The sequence below is a fragment of the Ascaphus truei genome, chromosome 5 (genome assembly GCF_040206685.1).
Source record: "Ascaphus truei isolate aAscTru1 chromosome 5, aAscTru1.hap1, whole genome shotgun sequence".
Classification (NCBI taxonomy): Eukaryota; Metazoa; Chordata; class Amphibia; order Anura; family Ascaphidae; genus Ascaphus; species Ascaphus truei.
Genome location: NC_134487.1, coordinates 10133856 through 10146098, shown reverse-complemented (window position 1 = coordinate 10146098; position 12243 = coordinate 10133856). Strand labels below are relative to the sequence as shown.

At 47.3% G+C, this 12243-nt stretch overlaps 1 protein-coding gene across 1 annotated transcript in view; it reads left to right on the top strand.

Moving 5' to 3' along the window:
* Nucleotides 1-11972, top strand: part of UBE2H (ubiquitin conjugating enzyme E2 H) — a 60291-nt gene extending 48319 nt beyond the window's left edge. The window contains exons 4-7 of the mRNA XM_075599339.1: nt 143-182; nt 1075-1127; nt 8289-8417; nt 9669-11972. Coding sequence (XP_075455454.1) covers nt 143-182; nt 1075-1127; nt 8289-8417; nt 9669-9793 — 347 coding nt within the window. The 3' untranslated portion in view covers nt 9794-11972. The remainder of the gene's footprint in view (nt 1-142; nt 183-1074; nt 1128-8288; nt 8418-9668) is intronic.
* The last annotated feature ends 271 nt before the right edge of the window (nt 11973-12243 follow it).

The window sequence follows — 12243 nt, the reverse complement described above, 5'->3', positions numbered from 1 at the left end:
CGAGTCTAATGACGACGGCGCACGAAGCCTTGAAGTAATGTTGGTTTGGCCTCTTAGATGGAAGGTCCATTAGCGTATGTCACGGCTGTTGAATTTCTCACACTGTGGTTCCATCTATTAATTGCTGCTTGTTTCTTTTCAGGATTCATGAACAAAATTTTCCATCCTAATATTGATGAAGCGTAAGTTTGTGTGTTTGTGTGTGCGCGTTTTTGTGTTGAGCAGTGCTGATTTTATTCCTTCCGAAGTTAAAATATTGACTTCCAATGTTTATAGATGGAAGGGTTTCCAGACAAAACATTACTCTTGTTTTAATATAATTTATACATGTGATAAATGGGGGAACTGACTCCGTGACGGAGGGGGAAGTGCCCGGCCTCTTTAGAAATGCACAAGGACAACTTCCTTCCGACGCGTTTCACATTACTCTTGTTTTAATATAATTTATACATGTGATAAATGGGGGAACTGACTCCGTGACGGAGGGGGAAGTGCCCGGCCTCTTTAGAAACGCACAGGGACCTGCCAGTCAGACGGCAGAGAATGCCCCCGACTTCCTTTCCGACGCGTTTCACATTACTCGGTGATGGAGAATCTGCTATATAATGTTTGCATGTAACTAAGAGACCTATAATTCTCCTAAGGTAACGTTACAAGCTAATTGTAGTCACCAATGGGGGAAGTCAATAATTCGCCATTAATACCTGGCCTGGAAGATCTTACTCTTGGTTTTAATAAGGCTTATAGCGTTAACTCTTTTGCTAACAGACCGATGTATTCCGCAAAGCATTACCATCCCCGTGTGTTTAGAGGTTAATGGGCACGTAATGCTTAAGATAAGTAGTTCTTGTTGAGCTTGCAAAGTGTGACTCGGTTTTGCAGCGTGTTATTGGCATTTATTTATAAAGTGCCAGAATTTCACGCAGTGCAGGATGAGCGATAAAACCTAACATTATAGGTCTCCTACATAATGGCACGACAGGGGCTCATGCAATCTATGGGTACTGAAATGTTTGTCCTCAGTCATTTGTTTTTAGCATTCCTGTAATGTTCGATCTGTTACTCTTTCTGCAGGTCAGGTACAGTGTGTCTAGATGTCATCAATCAAACCTGGACCGCTCTGTACGGTGAGTGCAGAACGTAGAACTCCAGATGTTGCCTCTCCATTGTTTAACTGTTTATAATCTAGCTGCCTATGGGTTGCACGCTTTGGTTTTCCCAATGCTTTGTCTTTGCCAGTCATGTGTCAAAGTAATGGGTGAAGGAGCGGCTCAGTGAGGAAAGGGCCTGACACCAAGTATGAAGAAGCCGGTTTCAGATCCCAGTGTTGGCTCCTTGTGACCTTGGGCAAGTCACTTTATCTCCCTGTGCCTCGGGCACCAAAAATGGATTGTAGGCTCTACGGGGCAGGGACTCGTGCCGGCAAAATTGTTTTTATGTACAGCCCTGTGTACACTGAGTGCCACACAAGAAAAGAAAAAACTATTAAGGCGAAGGTCAGACTTGGCCAATGCGTAAATAGAAATACTCGCCACACTCTTCCTGTGTTAATGGTACGGCGCCCTACGGTATAACAAATGCGCTTTTTTTAAGAACCCTTTTGCTAATGTTTCAGCCTCAGTCACAGATATATTCTCTCTCTTGGTTCTGTTTGCACAGCCGTTGAAGCGATCTTGAAGCTCCGATGTCTCCACTTTAATTCTTTGCTGCTCTTTACTTTTTACCCTCTACTGCTGCTCACACCTTAAACCTGATTCACTCCCCCTACACCTGGAATTCCCTTTAGAATAAACACCAAGCACCTTTTTCTCCCCTGTGCAAATCCAACCTAGAGAAACATTCCACTGGAGTATTTTTGACTAAGCTGAACTTACAATTGCTGTGCCCCAGACCAGATACTGTATTTCTGCGCTGCATATTAATTTCTGCTTGTGTAATTCTCCCAACTGACCATGTCACTTCAGTTGTAAGCTCTCCAACACGAATTCAATGTCCTTTTATGTGTTACTTGCTGTTAGACTGCCTCGCATTATAATGACTCATTTGTGATGCTCCGAGTGCATGAATGGGGCAATACAAACACGTATAAATAAAATTATATATACAGGTTATAGCGCAAACAATGTGCAGCTCTGTACAAGGTAAATTACATAAGGCAAAGCGGACACCCGGCCTCAGAGCTTACAATCTAAGAGTACATACCTTTTATAGGCTGTTAACGTCCTTATGAGGGCCCTGGTGACTGTAGAGGCTGTGGTTGGTTTGCTGGTGTTTCTTTCCTCGGGAGACGGTGGTTTTAAAGGACGTTGTTGGTGCCGGTCTGATCTATTTTAGTCTGTGGGCTGGTACGCCGCCCGTGTGGTCACGTTTGGTATATGTTGCTGTCACTTTTATTCTCTCATATGTAAGTTAACCATCGTGTATCGCAGCTTCCTGGTAGCTGTCACCTCCATGTTTCCAACCTCAAACCATGTGTTTAAAAGGTCTTCAAATCGGGTTACACCCAGCGCATTCTGTGGTGCATACATATGGGAAGCGTGTGGCAGTTACACGTGTGTAAATAAAACACCAGCCTTCTCCATCATACTAAGATTGTGTAGGTCACATGAAAGCAGCGCAGTTCCAGCACTTGTGGTGTTGTCACCTTTCTAGTTGAGTAGCAATTCTGTAATGATTAGGGATGGGAACGGAGGGCTCATTGGGAGTTGAATAAATGCCTTTTCTACCACATTGCTTTAAAAAGTAATATTTTTGCCTCCGGTTTTCACCTTTCATTACCCATACACCACTGCGTTTTAGCGATGTCGGACAGCCGGACCGGAGTTTCCTGTAACTCAAGCTGCCCATAAATACGTTGTTGTTCGGACGTGAGCCGGCGCCTAGATAAAGGCCAAGCCGTGGAAGTGGGCGGTGTTTAGGTTTTGCAAAGGTGCTTAATACAGCAAGGTCAGTGTATGACATGAAGGAAAGTGGTGTGAGTATTTGCCACTGGATTGTGAGCTGGAAGCAGGTGAGGAATTGGGTAGTTCATACATTGCGGATGTTTAGATTGTTAAAGTTTTAAGTTCAGTAATGGGGTCTCTATTGTAATTTAATTGTATTGAGCGGAATGTCTCTGTCTCTGCTGATGACACAAGGTCATGTAAGGCATTAGGATGTATATTAATGCAGATTATATATGTTTATGCTCTTTGGAAGTAACAAAAAGCATGTGGCCTACAAACTAAATGGGACACAATTAAATGAATCCTTGATGAATGCTTGCAGATAACCGGCCTGGCAATGGAGCACATTCATTGTGATGGTACAGGTTATCCGTTCCGTGTTAACTCCCGGTCAATGGGAGGTGACACTGTGACGGTTGAGATAAAGAAGAAGGAGCGGCTCAGTAAGTAAAGACCGTGACTCTGTAAACAGTGACACTGAGTTCATGTCAGGGGAACCTGGTTCAATTCCCGGCTCCTTGTGACCTTGGGCAAGTCACTTTATCTCCCTGTGCCTCAGGCACCAAAATGATAGATTGTAAGCTCCACGGGGCAGGGACTGTAACATTCCTCTGTGCTGCGTACCGCTCACTATACTGTAATTGTGACGTGATTTTGTGTCCCATTGGGAGAAAAGTGAAATACGAAATAAAGTTATTATTGTCAATACAAGCAACGTTCAAGAACAGTACAAAGGACACTGGAAGGAAAACATTTCACAAACAGGACTGGTTCTTTATAGTGAGTAGTATGTGGCATTGACACTGGCACATGGGTTAGGAATGGGTGCTGCTTTGTTAAAGTGAATCAGAATTACTATGGTGCCCCCAGGTCACTGAAGTCCGGGTGTAAGGGCTCTGTAATAGCTACGGGGCCACCTACCTTTTAATGGGGATTGTGTTGCCTTGCGTGTGCCGGCTGGTGCAGTTGTACATAGTTGCCCCATAGTGACACAAGGAGAAAGGATTTCATGTCCTCCCTCTGCACGGGGTCTGCTCTTCCAGCTGAGCGTTTTCTGCAGCAATTCATAGAAGAAGAATAAACAGCAAAGAGTTATGCCAAGCACACGGCAATAAGCGTGCCCGCATCGTCCCATGCCAAGCACACGGCAATAAGCGTGCCCGCATCGTCCCATGCCAAGCACACGGCAATAAGCATGCCCGCATCATCCCATGCCAAGCACACGGCAATAAGCGTGCCCGCATCGTCCCATGCCAAGCACACGGCAATAAGCATGCCCACATCGTCCCATGCCAAGCACACGGCAATAAGCGTGCCCGCATCGTCCCATGCCAAGCACACGGCAATAAGCATGCCCACATCGTCCCATGCCAAGCACACGGCAATAAGCATGCCCGCATCATCCCATGCCAAGCACACGGCAATAAGCATGCCCGCATCATCCCATGCCAAGCACACGGCAATAAGCATGCCCGCATCGTCCCATGCCAAGCACACGGCAATAAGCATGCCCACATCGTCCCATGCCAAGCACACGGCAATAAGCGTGCCCGCATCGTCCCATGCCAAGCACACGGCAATAAGCATGCCCGCATCATCCCATGCCAAGCACACGGCAATAAGCATGCCCGCATCATCCCATGCCAAGCACACGGCAATAAGCATGCCCGCATCGTCCCATGCCAAGCACACGGCAATAAGCGTGCCCGCATCGTCCCATGCCAAGCACACGGCAATAAGCGTGCCCGCATCGTCCCATGCCAAGCACACGGCAATAAGCATGCCCGCATCATCCCATGCCAAGCACACGGCAATAAGCATGCCCGCATCATCCCATGCCAAGCACACGGCAATAAGCATGCCCACATCGTCCCATGCCAAGCACACGGCAATAAGCGTGCCCGCATCGTCCCATGCCAAGCACACGGCAATAAGCATGCCCGCATCATCCCATGCCAAGCACACGGCAATAAGCATGCCCACATCATCCCATGCCAAGCACACGGCAATAAGCATGCCCACATCGTCCCATGCCAAGCACACGGCAATAAGCATGCCCGCATCATCCCATGCCAAGCACACGGCAATAAGCATGCCCACATCGTCCCATGCCAAGCACACGGCAATAAGCATGCCCACATCGTCCCATGCCAAGCACACGGCAATAAGCATGCCCACATAGTCCCATGCCAAGCACACGGCAATAAGCATGCCCACATCGTCCCATGCCAAGCACACGGCAATAAGCATACCCACATCGTCCCATGCCAAGCACACGGCAATAAGCATGCCCACATCGTCCCATGGCAAGCACACGGCAATAAGCATGCCCACATCGTCCCATGCCAAGCACACGGCAATAAGCATGCCCACATCGTCCCATGCCAAGCACACGGCAATAAGCGTGCCCACATCGTCCCATGCCAAGCACACGGCAATAAGCATGCCCACATCGTCCCATGCCAAGCACACGGCAATAAGCGTGCCCACATCATCCCATGCCAAGCACACGGCAATAAGCATAAGCATGCCCACATCGTCCCATGCCAAGCACACGGCAATAAGCATAAGCGTGCCCACATCGTCCCATGCCAAGCACACGGCAATAAGCATAAGCGTGCCCACATCGTCCCATGCCAAGCACACGGCAATAAGCATAAGCGTGCCCACATCGTCCCATGCCAAGCACACGGCAATAAGCATGCCCACATCGTCCCATGCCAAGCACACAGCAATAAGCGTGCCCACATCGTCCCATGCCAAGCACACGGCAATAAGCATGCCCACATCGTCCCATGCCAAGCACACAGCAATAAGCATGCCCGCATCATCCCATGCCAAGCACACAGCAATAAGCATGCCCACATCGTCTCATGCGAAGCACACGGCAATAAGCATGCCCACATCGTCCCATGCCAAGCACACGGCAATAAGCGTGCCCACATCGTCCCATGCCAAGCACACGGCAATAAGCATAAGCCTGCCCACATCGTCCCATGCCAAGCACTCGGCAATAAGCATTAGCATGCCCACATCGTCCCATGCCAAGCACACGGCAGTAAGCATAAGCGTGCCCACATCGTCCCATGCCAAGCACACGGCAATAAGCATAAGCGTGCCCACATCGTCCCATGCCAAGCACACGGCAATAAGCATAAGCGTGCCCACATCGTCCCATGCCAAGCACACGGCAATAAGCATAAGCGTGCCCACATCGTCCCATGCCAAGCACACGGCAATAAGCATAAGCGTGCCCACATCGTCCCATGCCAAGCACACAGCAATAAGCGTGCCCACATCGTCCCATGCCAAGCACACGGCAATAAGCATGCCCACATCGTCCCATGCCAAGCACACGGCAATAAGCATGCCCGCATCATCCCATGCCAAGCACACGGCAATAAGCGTGCCCACATCGTCCCATGCCAAGCACACGGCAATAAGCATAAGCATGCCCACATCGTCCCATGCCAAGCACTCGGCAATAAGCATTAGCATGCCCACATCGTCCCATGCCAAGCACACGGCAATAAGCATGCCCACATCGTCCCATGCCAAGCACACGGCAATAAGCATAAGCATGCCCACATCGTCCCATGCCAAGCACACGGCACTAAGCATAAGCATGCCCACATCGTCCCATGCCAAGCACACGGCAATAAGCATAAGCGTGCCCACATCGTCCCATGCCAAGCACACGGCAATAAGCATGCCCACATCGTCCCATGCCAAGCACACGGCAATAAGCATGCCCGCATCATCCCATGCCAAGCACACGGCAATAAGCGTGCCCACATCGTCCCATGCCAAGCACACGGCAATAAGCGTGCCCACATCGTCCCGGGGCCTGCCTGCTGCTGGCACATGGTGGGTCCCTAATTCCTCGGGACGCTTTAGCCATTCATTTGAAAAGACTTCCGTGGCTGCCGTGGCCACCCTGCTGTGGTGTCTCATTGCAGCATGTGACGTCCTGAGTGTGTCACAGGACTTGGGGAGCAGACCCTTATAGGAGCAAAAGAAACCAGTGACGTGTTTACAGGGGAAATAGTTCTCTAACGTTGGTTTGTAAGCGGCAGCCATACACTGTGTGTAATATCACTGTACTGACGAGGAGCACAGCCTCTGTGCATCATTCCTACAGTATGTTAGGCTAGCAGAAATAGGACGGGCAAGACTTTGAGTTTAACACCTGAATCACAAGCCCCCGCCCTCCCTCCTCCCCCTCACTGCAGAGGACCGATGGAAAGATTTAGAAAATAAACCAATTAGGGGATCAAATAATGGGCCTAATATTTGCTGTTTGTTCTCATTTATGAGACCATTACATGGCCCCCAACAGGTGCTTTTTGCAGATTAGTAGGGATTGCACCTTTTTAAAGCTAGGTACCAAACTTTGTCATGGCACAGAGCAGTGATTGTAAGCCCCACAACTAGTCAGAGTAACGCAATAAGGGCCTCCTATACACTTCTCACTGCACTGAGCATCCTCTCCCCACCGCCCTCCCCTGTGCCATCCCCTCCCCACCGCCTCCCCTGTGCCCTCCTCTCCCCACCGCCTCCCCTGTGCCGTCCCCTCCCCACCGCCTCCCCTGTGCCCTCCTCTCCCCACCGCCTCCCCTGTGCCGTCCCCTCCCCACCGCCTCCCCTGTGCCCTCCTCTCCCCACCGCCTCCCCTGTGCCCTCCCACCTCCCCGTGCCCTTCTTTCCCCCACCTTCCCTGTGCCTTCCTCCCCTGTGCCCTTCTGCCACCTCTCCCGTGGCCTTCTTTCCCCCCCACCTCCCCTGTGCCCTTTCTTCCTTCAGTAATCAAAATACGGACTGAACCTGTTTAGCGGTCTCTTTGGGAAACTCATTTTGGCACAGATTAACTAAACTGGGTGACGTTCTTAACGCACCATAAGACTCCGCCAATTCAATGGGGTGCAATTGGGCGTATCATTTATTGAACCGACGACTTTTATCTCTCTGGGCGCTCCAACAATTAGCCCAGTTGCTTTGCTTCCCTGCCTGTGCGGCCGGCGGATGTCTTATACTGAGAAGAATCGAGCTAACCTAGATTAAGGATTTTGTGTCATTCAAAATCTAGAAAACAGGATTGCTGTTTTTTCGTTGTTTTTTTCTTTTCTTTTTGTGCTTCTATGAATGTTTCTGCCCCTGCTTTCCCATGATGCTTTGCAACGTAACATTACTTTCTAATCCGCAGTGCCTCAGATATTTCATTAAACCTGATGGTTGCTGTATACACACGCGTTGGTTCATCCTTAGACTGCAGCTTTTTTCCTCCTGTTGATTCTCCCGTGCAGAGGTCTTAGTGCGATGATTCTCTCTGGTTTTGCCTTTCAGATCTTACCAATATATTTGAGTCCTTTTTGCCCCAGTTGTTGGCCTACCCTAACCCAATAGACCCACTTAATGGTGATGCTGCAGCCATGTACCTCCATCGACCAGAAGAATACAAACAGAAAATTAAAGGTAAGACTTTACGATGCAAGATGATTATCGGATAGGAACATTTTTAACGATTATTTCCCTGTTGATCTAAATACCGTTCTCTGACTCTTAACTTCCACCTGTCGTCATCACATTCGGTGGATGAATTCAATCAACCGCCTGGCTTCCAGAGGGCCTTGCAACGCATCTGGCACGGAAAGGGTTAAAACCGCACATTTTTCCATCCCGGTTTGGAGCTGAATACTATTGTGTAATTACCCCATTTACAAACGGATGCCATGTTTGCACAATGGATTAAGAACAATGTTGAACTTCGATTCTAACATATTAATTTTGAATAAATCCTTTTGTGCAAAATTTAAGACTAAATATTGGGGTACATTATACTAGATAATCTGTGGGGCGGAGAGGGAACTCCATAATGTGCCCATGGGGATAATTACTGTATGTAATATGTTGTATATACAGCTATGTTCCTGATAAGGGTGGCTATCAGTTTTATACATGTGATGCCAAACCCACTTTAATTGGAACAGAAATGTATTCAGCATTTCCATTCCACGCCATAGTGTGCAATTTGGAGTTCAAACTTCTACGTGGTCATATAACTGGCTTTGCATGGTGATCTTTTACCACATGTTTTCTCTGTGAAATAGGAAGCCTTTAGCTCTGTTATCCACGACACGTGGCAGAAGTCTCTTCCATGTCTGGCAATCATCTTGGATGGGGGACGCAAGTCCAACAAATATATTTCCTAACTGCAAAATACTCGACAGAATCACAGAGGAATATTCTGAGTCCGTGGCTGTTGACATCTATCACAGTACTGGGGTTACATGTTTACACTTGGATTGTTATTGTTACATTCTTAGCTGTGTTGCTGGTTTTAATACCACACCCCCTCTCCACGGTTCTGAATGTACTGAAAACCTGACTTGGCTGCCCTTTGTAGCCTCAACTACTTCCTCTTTGCATCCCCTGCAAAGTTGATTTAAGGTTCTCCTAAATAATATCTAGGACTGTACATTACCAAAACTTTGACAGTCCTAGTTTTTAATCTGACATCCAGTTAATGTCTCATTCAAACTGAAGGACATTGAGGCATAAAAATAAAACATTCTCTCCGAGTTTCATTTGGGCCATTGATGCTGTTTTGCTGATGTCTTTTCTGTATATTGCTCTCTACATGGTTGTCACCATTTGAGAGCGAAAAATGGAAGGGAATCTCTAGAATTACCCAGTGTTAACGTTGTGTGTTCTTCCCATCTCTAGAATACATCCAGAAATATGCAACAGAAGAGGCACTGAAAGAGCAGGAAGAGCGGACTGGCGACAGCTCGTCCGAGAGCTCCATGTCCGACTTCTCGGAAGATGAGGCCCAGGACATGGAGTTGTAGTAGAAGCAATCTGCTTTTCGGAAGCGAAAAACAAAAAAAAGACTGATTTTCCTAACCATGAGAAGCAGACTATAATATTCATATTTAAACAAAGCAATTTTTTTTATTACTAAAACAAGGTTTTTATGAATAATAGCATTGATATATATCTCCCTTTAGGTCTTGATTTTCCGGTCCTTTTCTCGACCCAATGTGCATAGCGTGTTCCACGTTCCATTTTGGTAGCTGTGTGCATGAGTTCAGAAGTCCAACATCGTGTGCTACTTGAACTCTGTTTAAGGGGGGGAAGGGGGAGAAAAGATATTACACAAAAAAAAACCCCCCCACAAAAAGCAACAAAATAACAATTCTGGCTGCAGTGATACGTAGTTTCAAGTAGTGTCGTCATTATCAGTGGCCCGGCCAAGCGGAACGCACCTTGGACGATATGCCGGAACACGACATTCAACGCAGCTAAATGGTGAACTTTAAGGCGTATTGTATTTAAAAAAAAAAAAAAACACAAAAAAAAGCCTTTAGATTACAAAAACATCAAAGGAATGTGTGCTTTTGTGGGTCACCTTTTTGGTGTTCCCTTCATTATTATTTTTTGTTTATTAATTTTTTTTTTTTTAAGCCTGCAAATTAGATTGAAAAACACAAATTAAAGGAGACCGTAAGAGCAGGACTTCATAAACACCTGTCTTGGATTTTAAGTTCACTCCCCCCCCCCTTTTTTTTTTTTTGTTTCACTTTTTTTAAATTGTGGATCCCCCCCCCCCCCTGCCTGTTTAGGTCGAGATGAGGAAGGGGACTTTTGAACCGCTGGTGTTGTGCTCTGTTGGAGGGCTTCAGCCAGACTGACTTCATTCACTTGGTTGGAGAGGAGGGTGGGCTGTTGGTAAAGTGACCCATTGCCATTATTTTTTCCTTTTTAGAGAGAGGGTGGTGAATTGTATGACTTAATTTACTTTCAAATATAGAAGAGGCTACACTTGTGCGTCTGGTTATTCCAGGTTCTTGCAAAGAAAAGAAAAAAATACCCCTGAGTATCTGCATGTTTTCCACCGTTATCATTCACCCCATTATCACATCATTCAGTGGTTAAGCTGCAGACTAAGGATTCTGGGTAGTGACATGGAAATGAGCACCCAGTGGGTGTCACAGCTTCCCATCCACTTTGACATGGATGCCCTACAGCTTTTGCCTGCTGCATCACACAGCTTACACAGCTAGGCCCGGGACAAGGAAGATGCAGAATGAGTGGACCCATTTAGACAGTTGTTTGGAACTGATCAATTTGAGATCAGTCACTGATTCTGCATGGTCAAGCTTGTAGCATGGCTGCCGACTAAGGTAAAGCTGGGGATAGCTGTCCAGAAGTGGGACCTGACTTCTGGCCAGCCCTGGACCCCTTCCTGTGCCGTGTTCACCCTTGTGCATTATGCAGAAAGGCCTCGCCACTTAAACAGGCCCCTCATGAAGAGCAGATCGACACCCCCCATGCTCGGAACCAGTTTCTCCCCCTGTCAGTCCCCCCTTCCCTCTGTATTACCCGCACCCCAGGTCAAAATTTTAGCCCTGGGAAAGCTGTAAGCGGGCCTGGCTGGTACTGTTTGCCAACCAGATATAATCCATTTATGTTGGATAAAAAATAAAACATGAAGCCCTTGAAGCACCTTGCCGTCTCTTGCAAGCAAATCAGACCGCAAAGCAAGTCAAGTCGTGCCCTTGATCAGTGTTCCGATTGCATGCTGGTCTTTTGAGCAGTGAGTGTTTGTGTTGGAATCACAGGCCATGGATAGATCCCAGAGGATGCTTTGGTGAATGACACCTCCTTACATTTTAAAGACTGTTTGGAATTTCAGTATCCCAAGGCGTGAGCTGTTATCTACGCCCCCCTGGTATCCCTAGTTCCACTTGGCAACACGCGTGTGCACAAAAAACCCTGCACTTGAGTGGATAAACCGTATAAAGTTCTAGCTGTAAAGGTCCTGGATTAATGTAGGTTTGTTGCTGGTTGTGATGGTTAGTAGTTTTATTTTCATGAGCTTCTAACATCAAGTCTCTCCAGCATGTTTTGTAAAGAAGATAATTGTGGCAAACTTGTATACACCGAGCGCCTGTTATTCCATTTAAATGTATCACAACCAGCAAGGAAGCTACAGTACAAAGTGAACAATAAACCTGGTAGACAATGCGGGAGCTTGTGTTTATTTATTTTTCAGTTTGGAAGACTTGTCCCCGAGCGTGAAACACACCTAATGGCATGATGGGTGTGCGCTGTTTATAAGATGTTCCTTTAACTAATTTGTAATGGAGGCCACATTTCTGAGTCCGCACGTCCAACAACGGTGTTCTGTCACAGCAAAGTATGTTTAGACTGAATAGAATATTACATAGACTGTTCATTACCCAACGCTGGGTGTGAGCCGAACACTACAGCTTCGGTGCCCTTGTGCCGGGGTCTG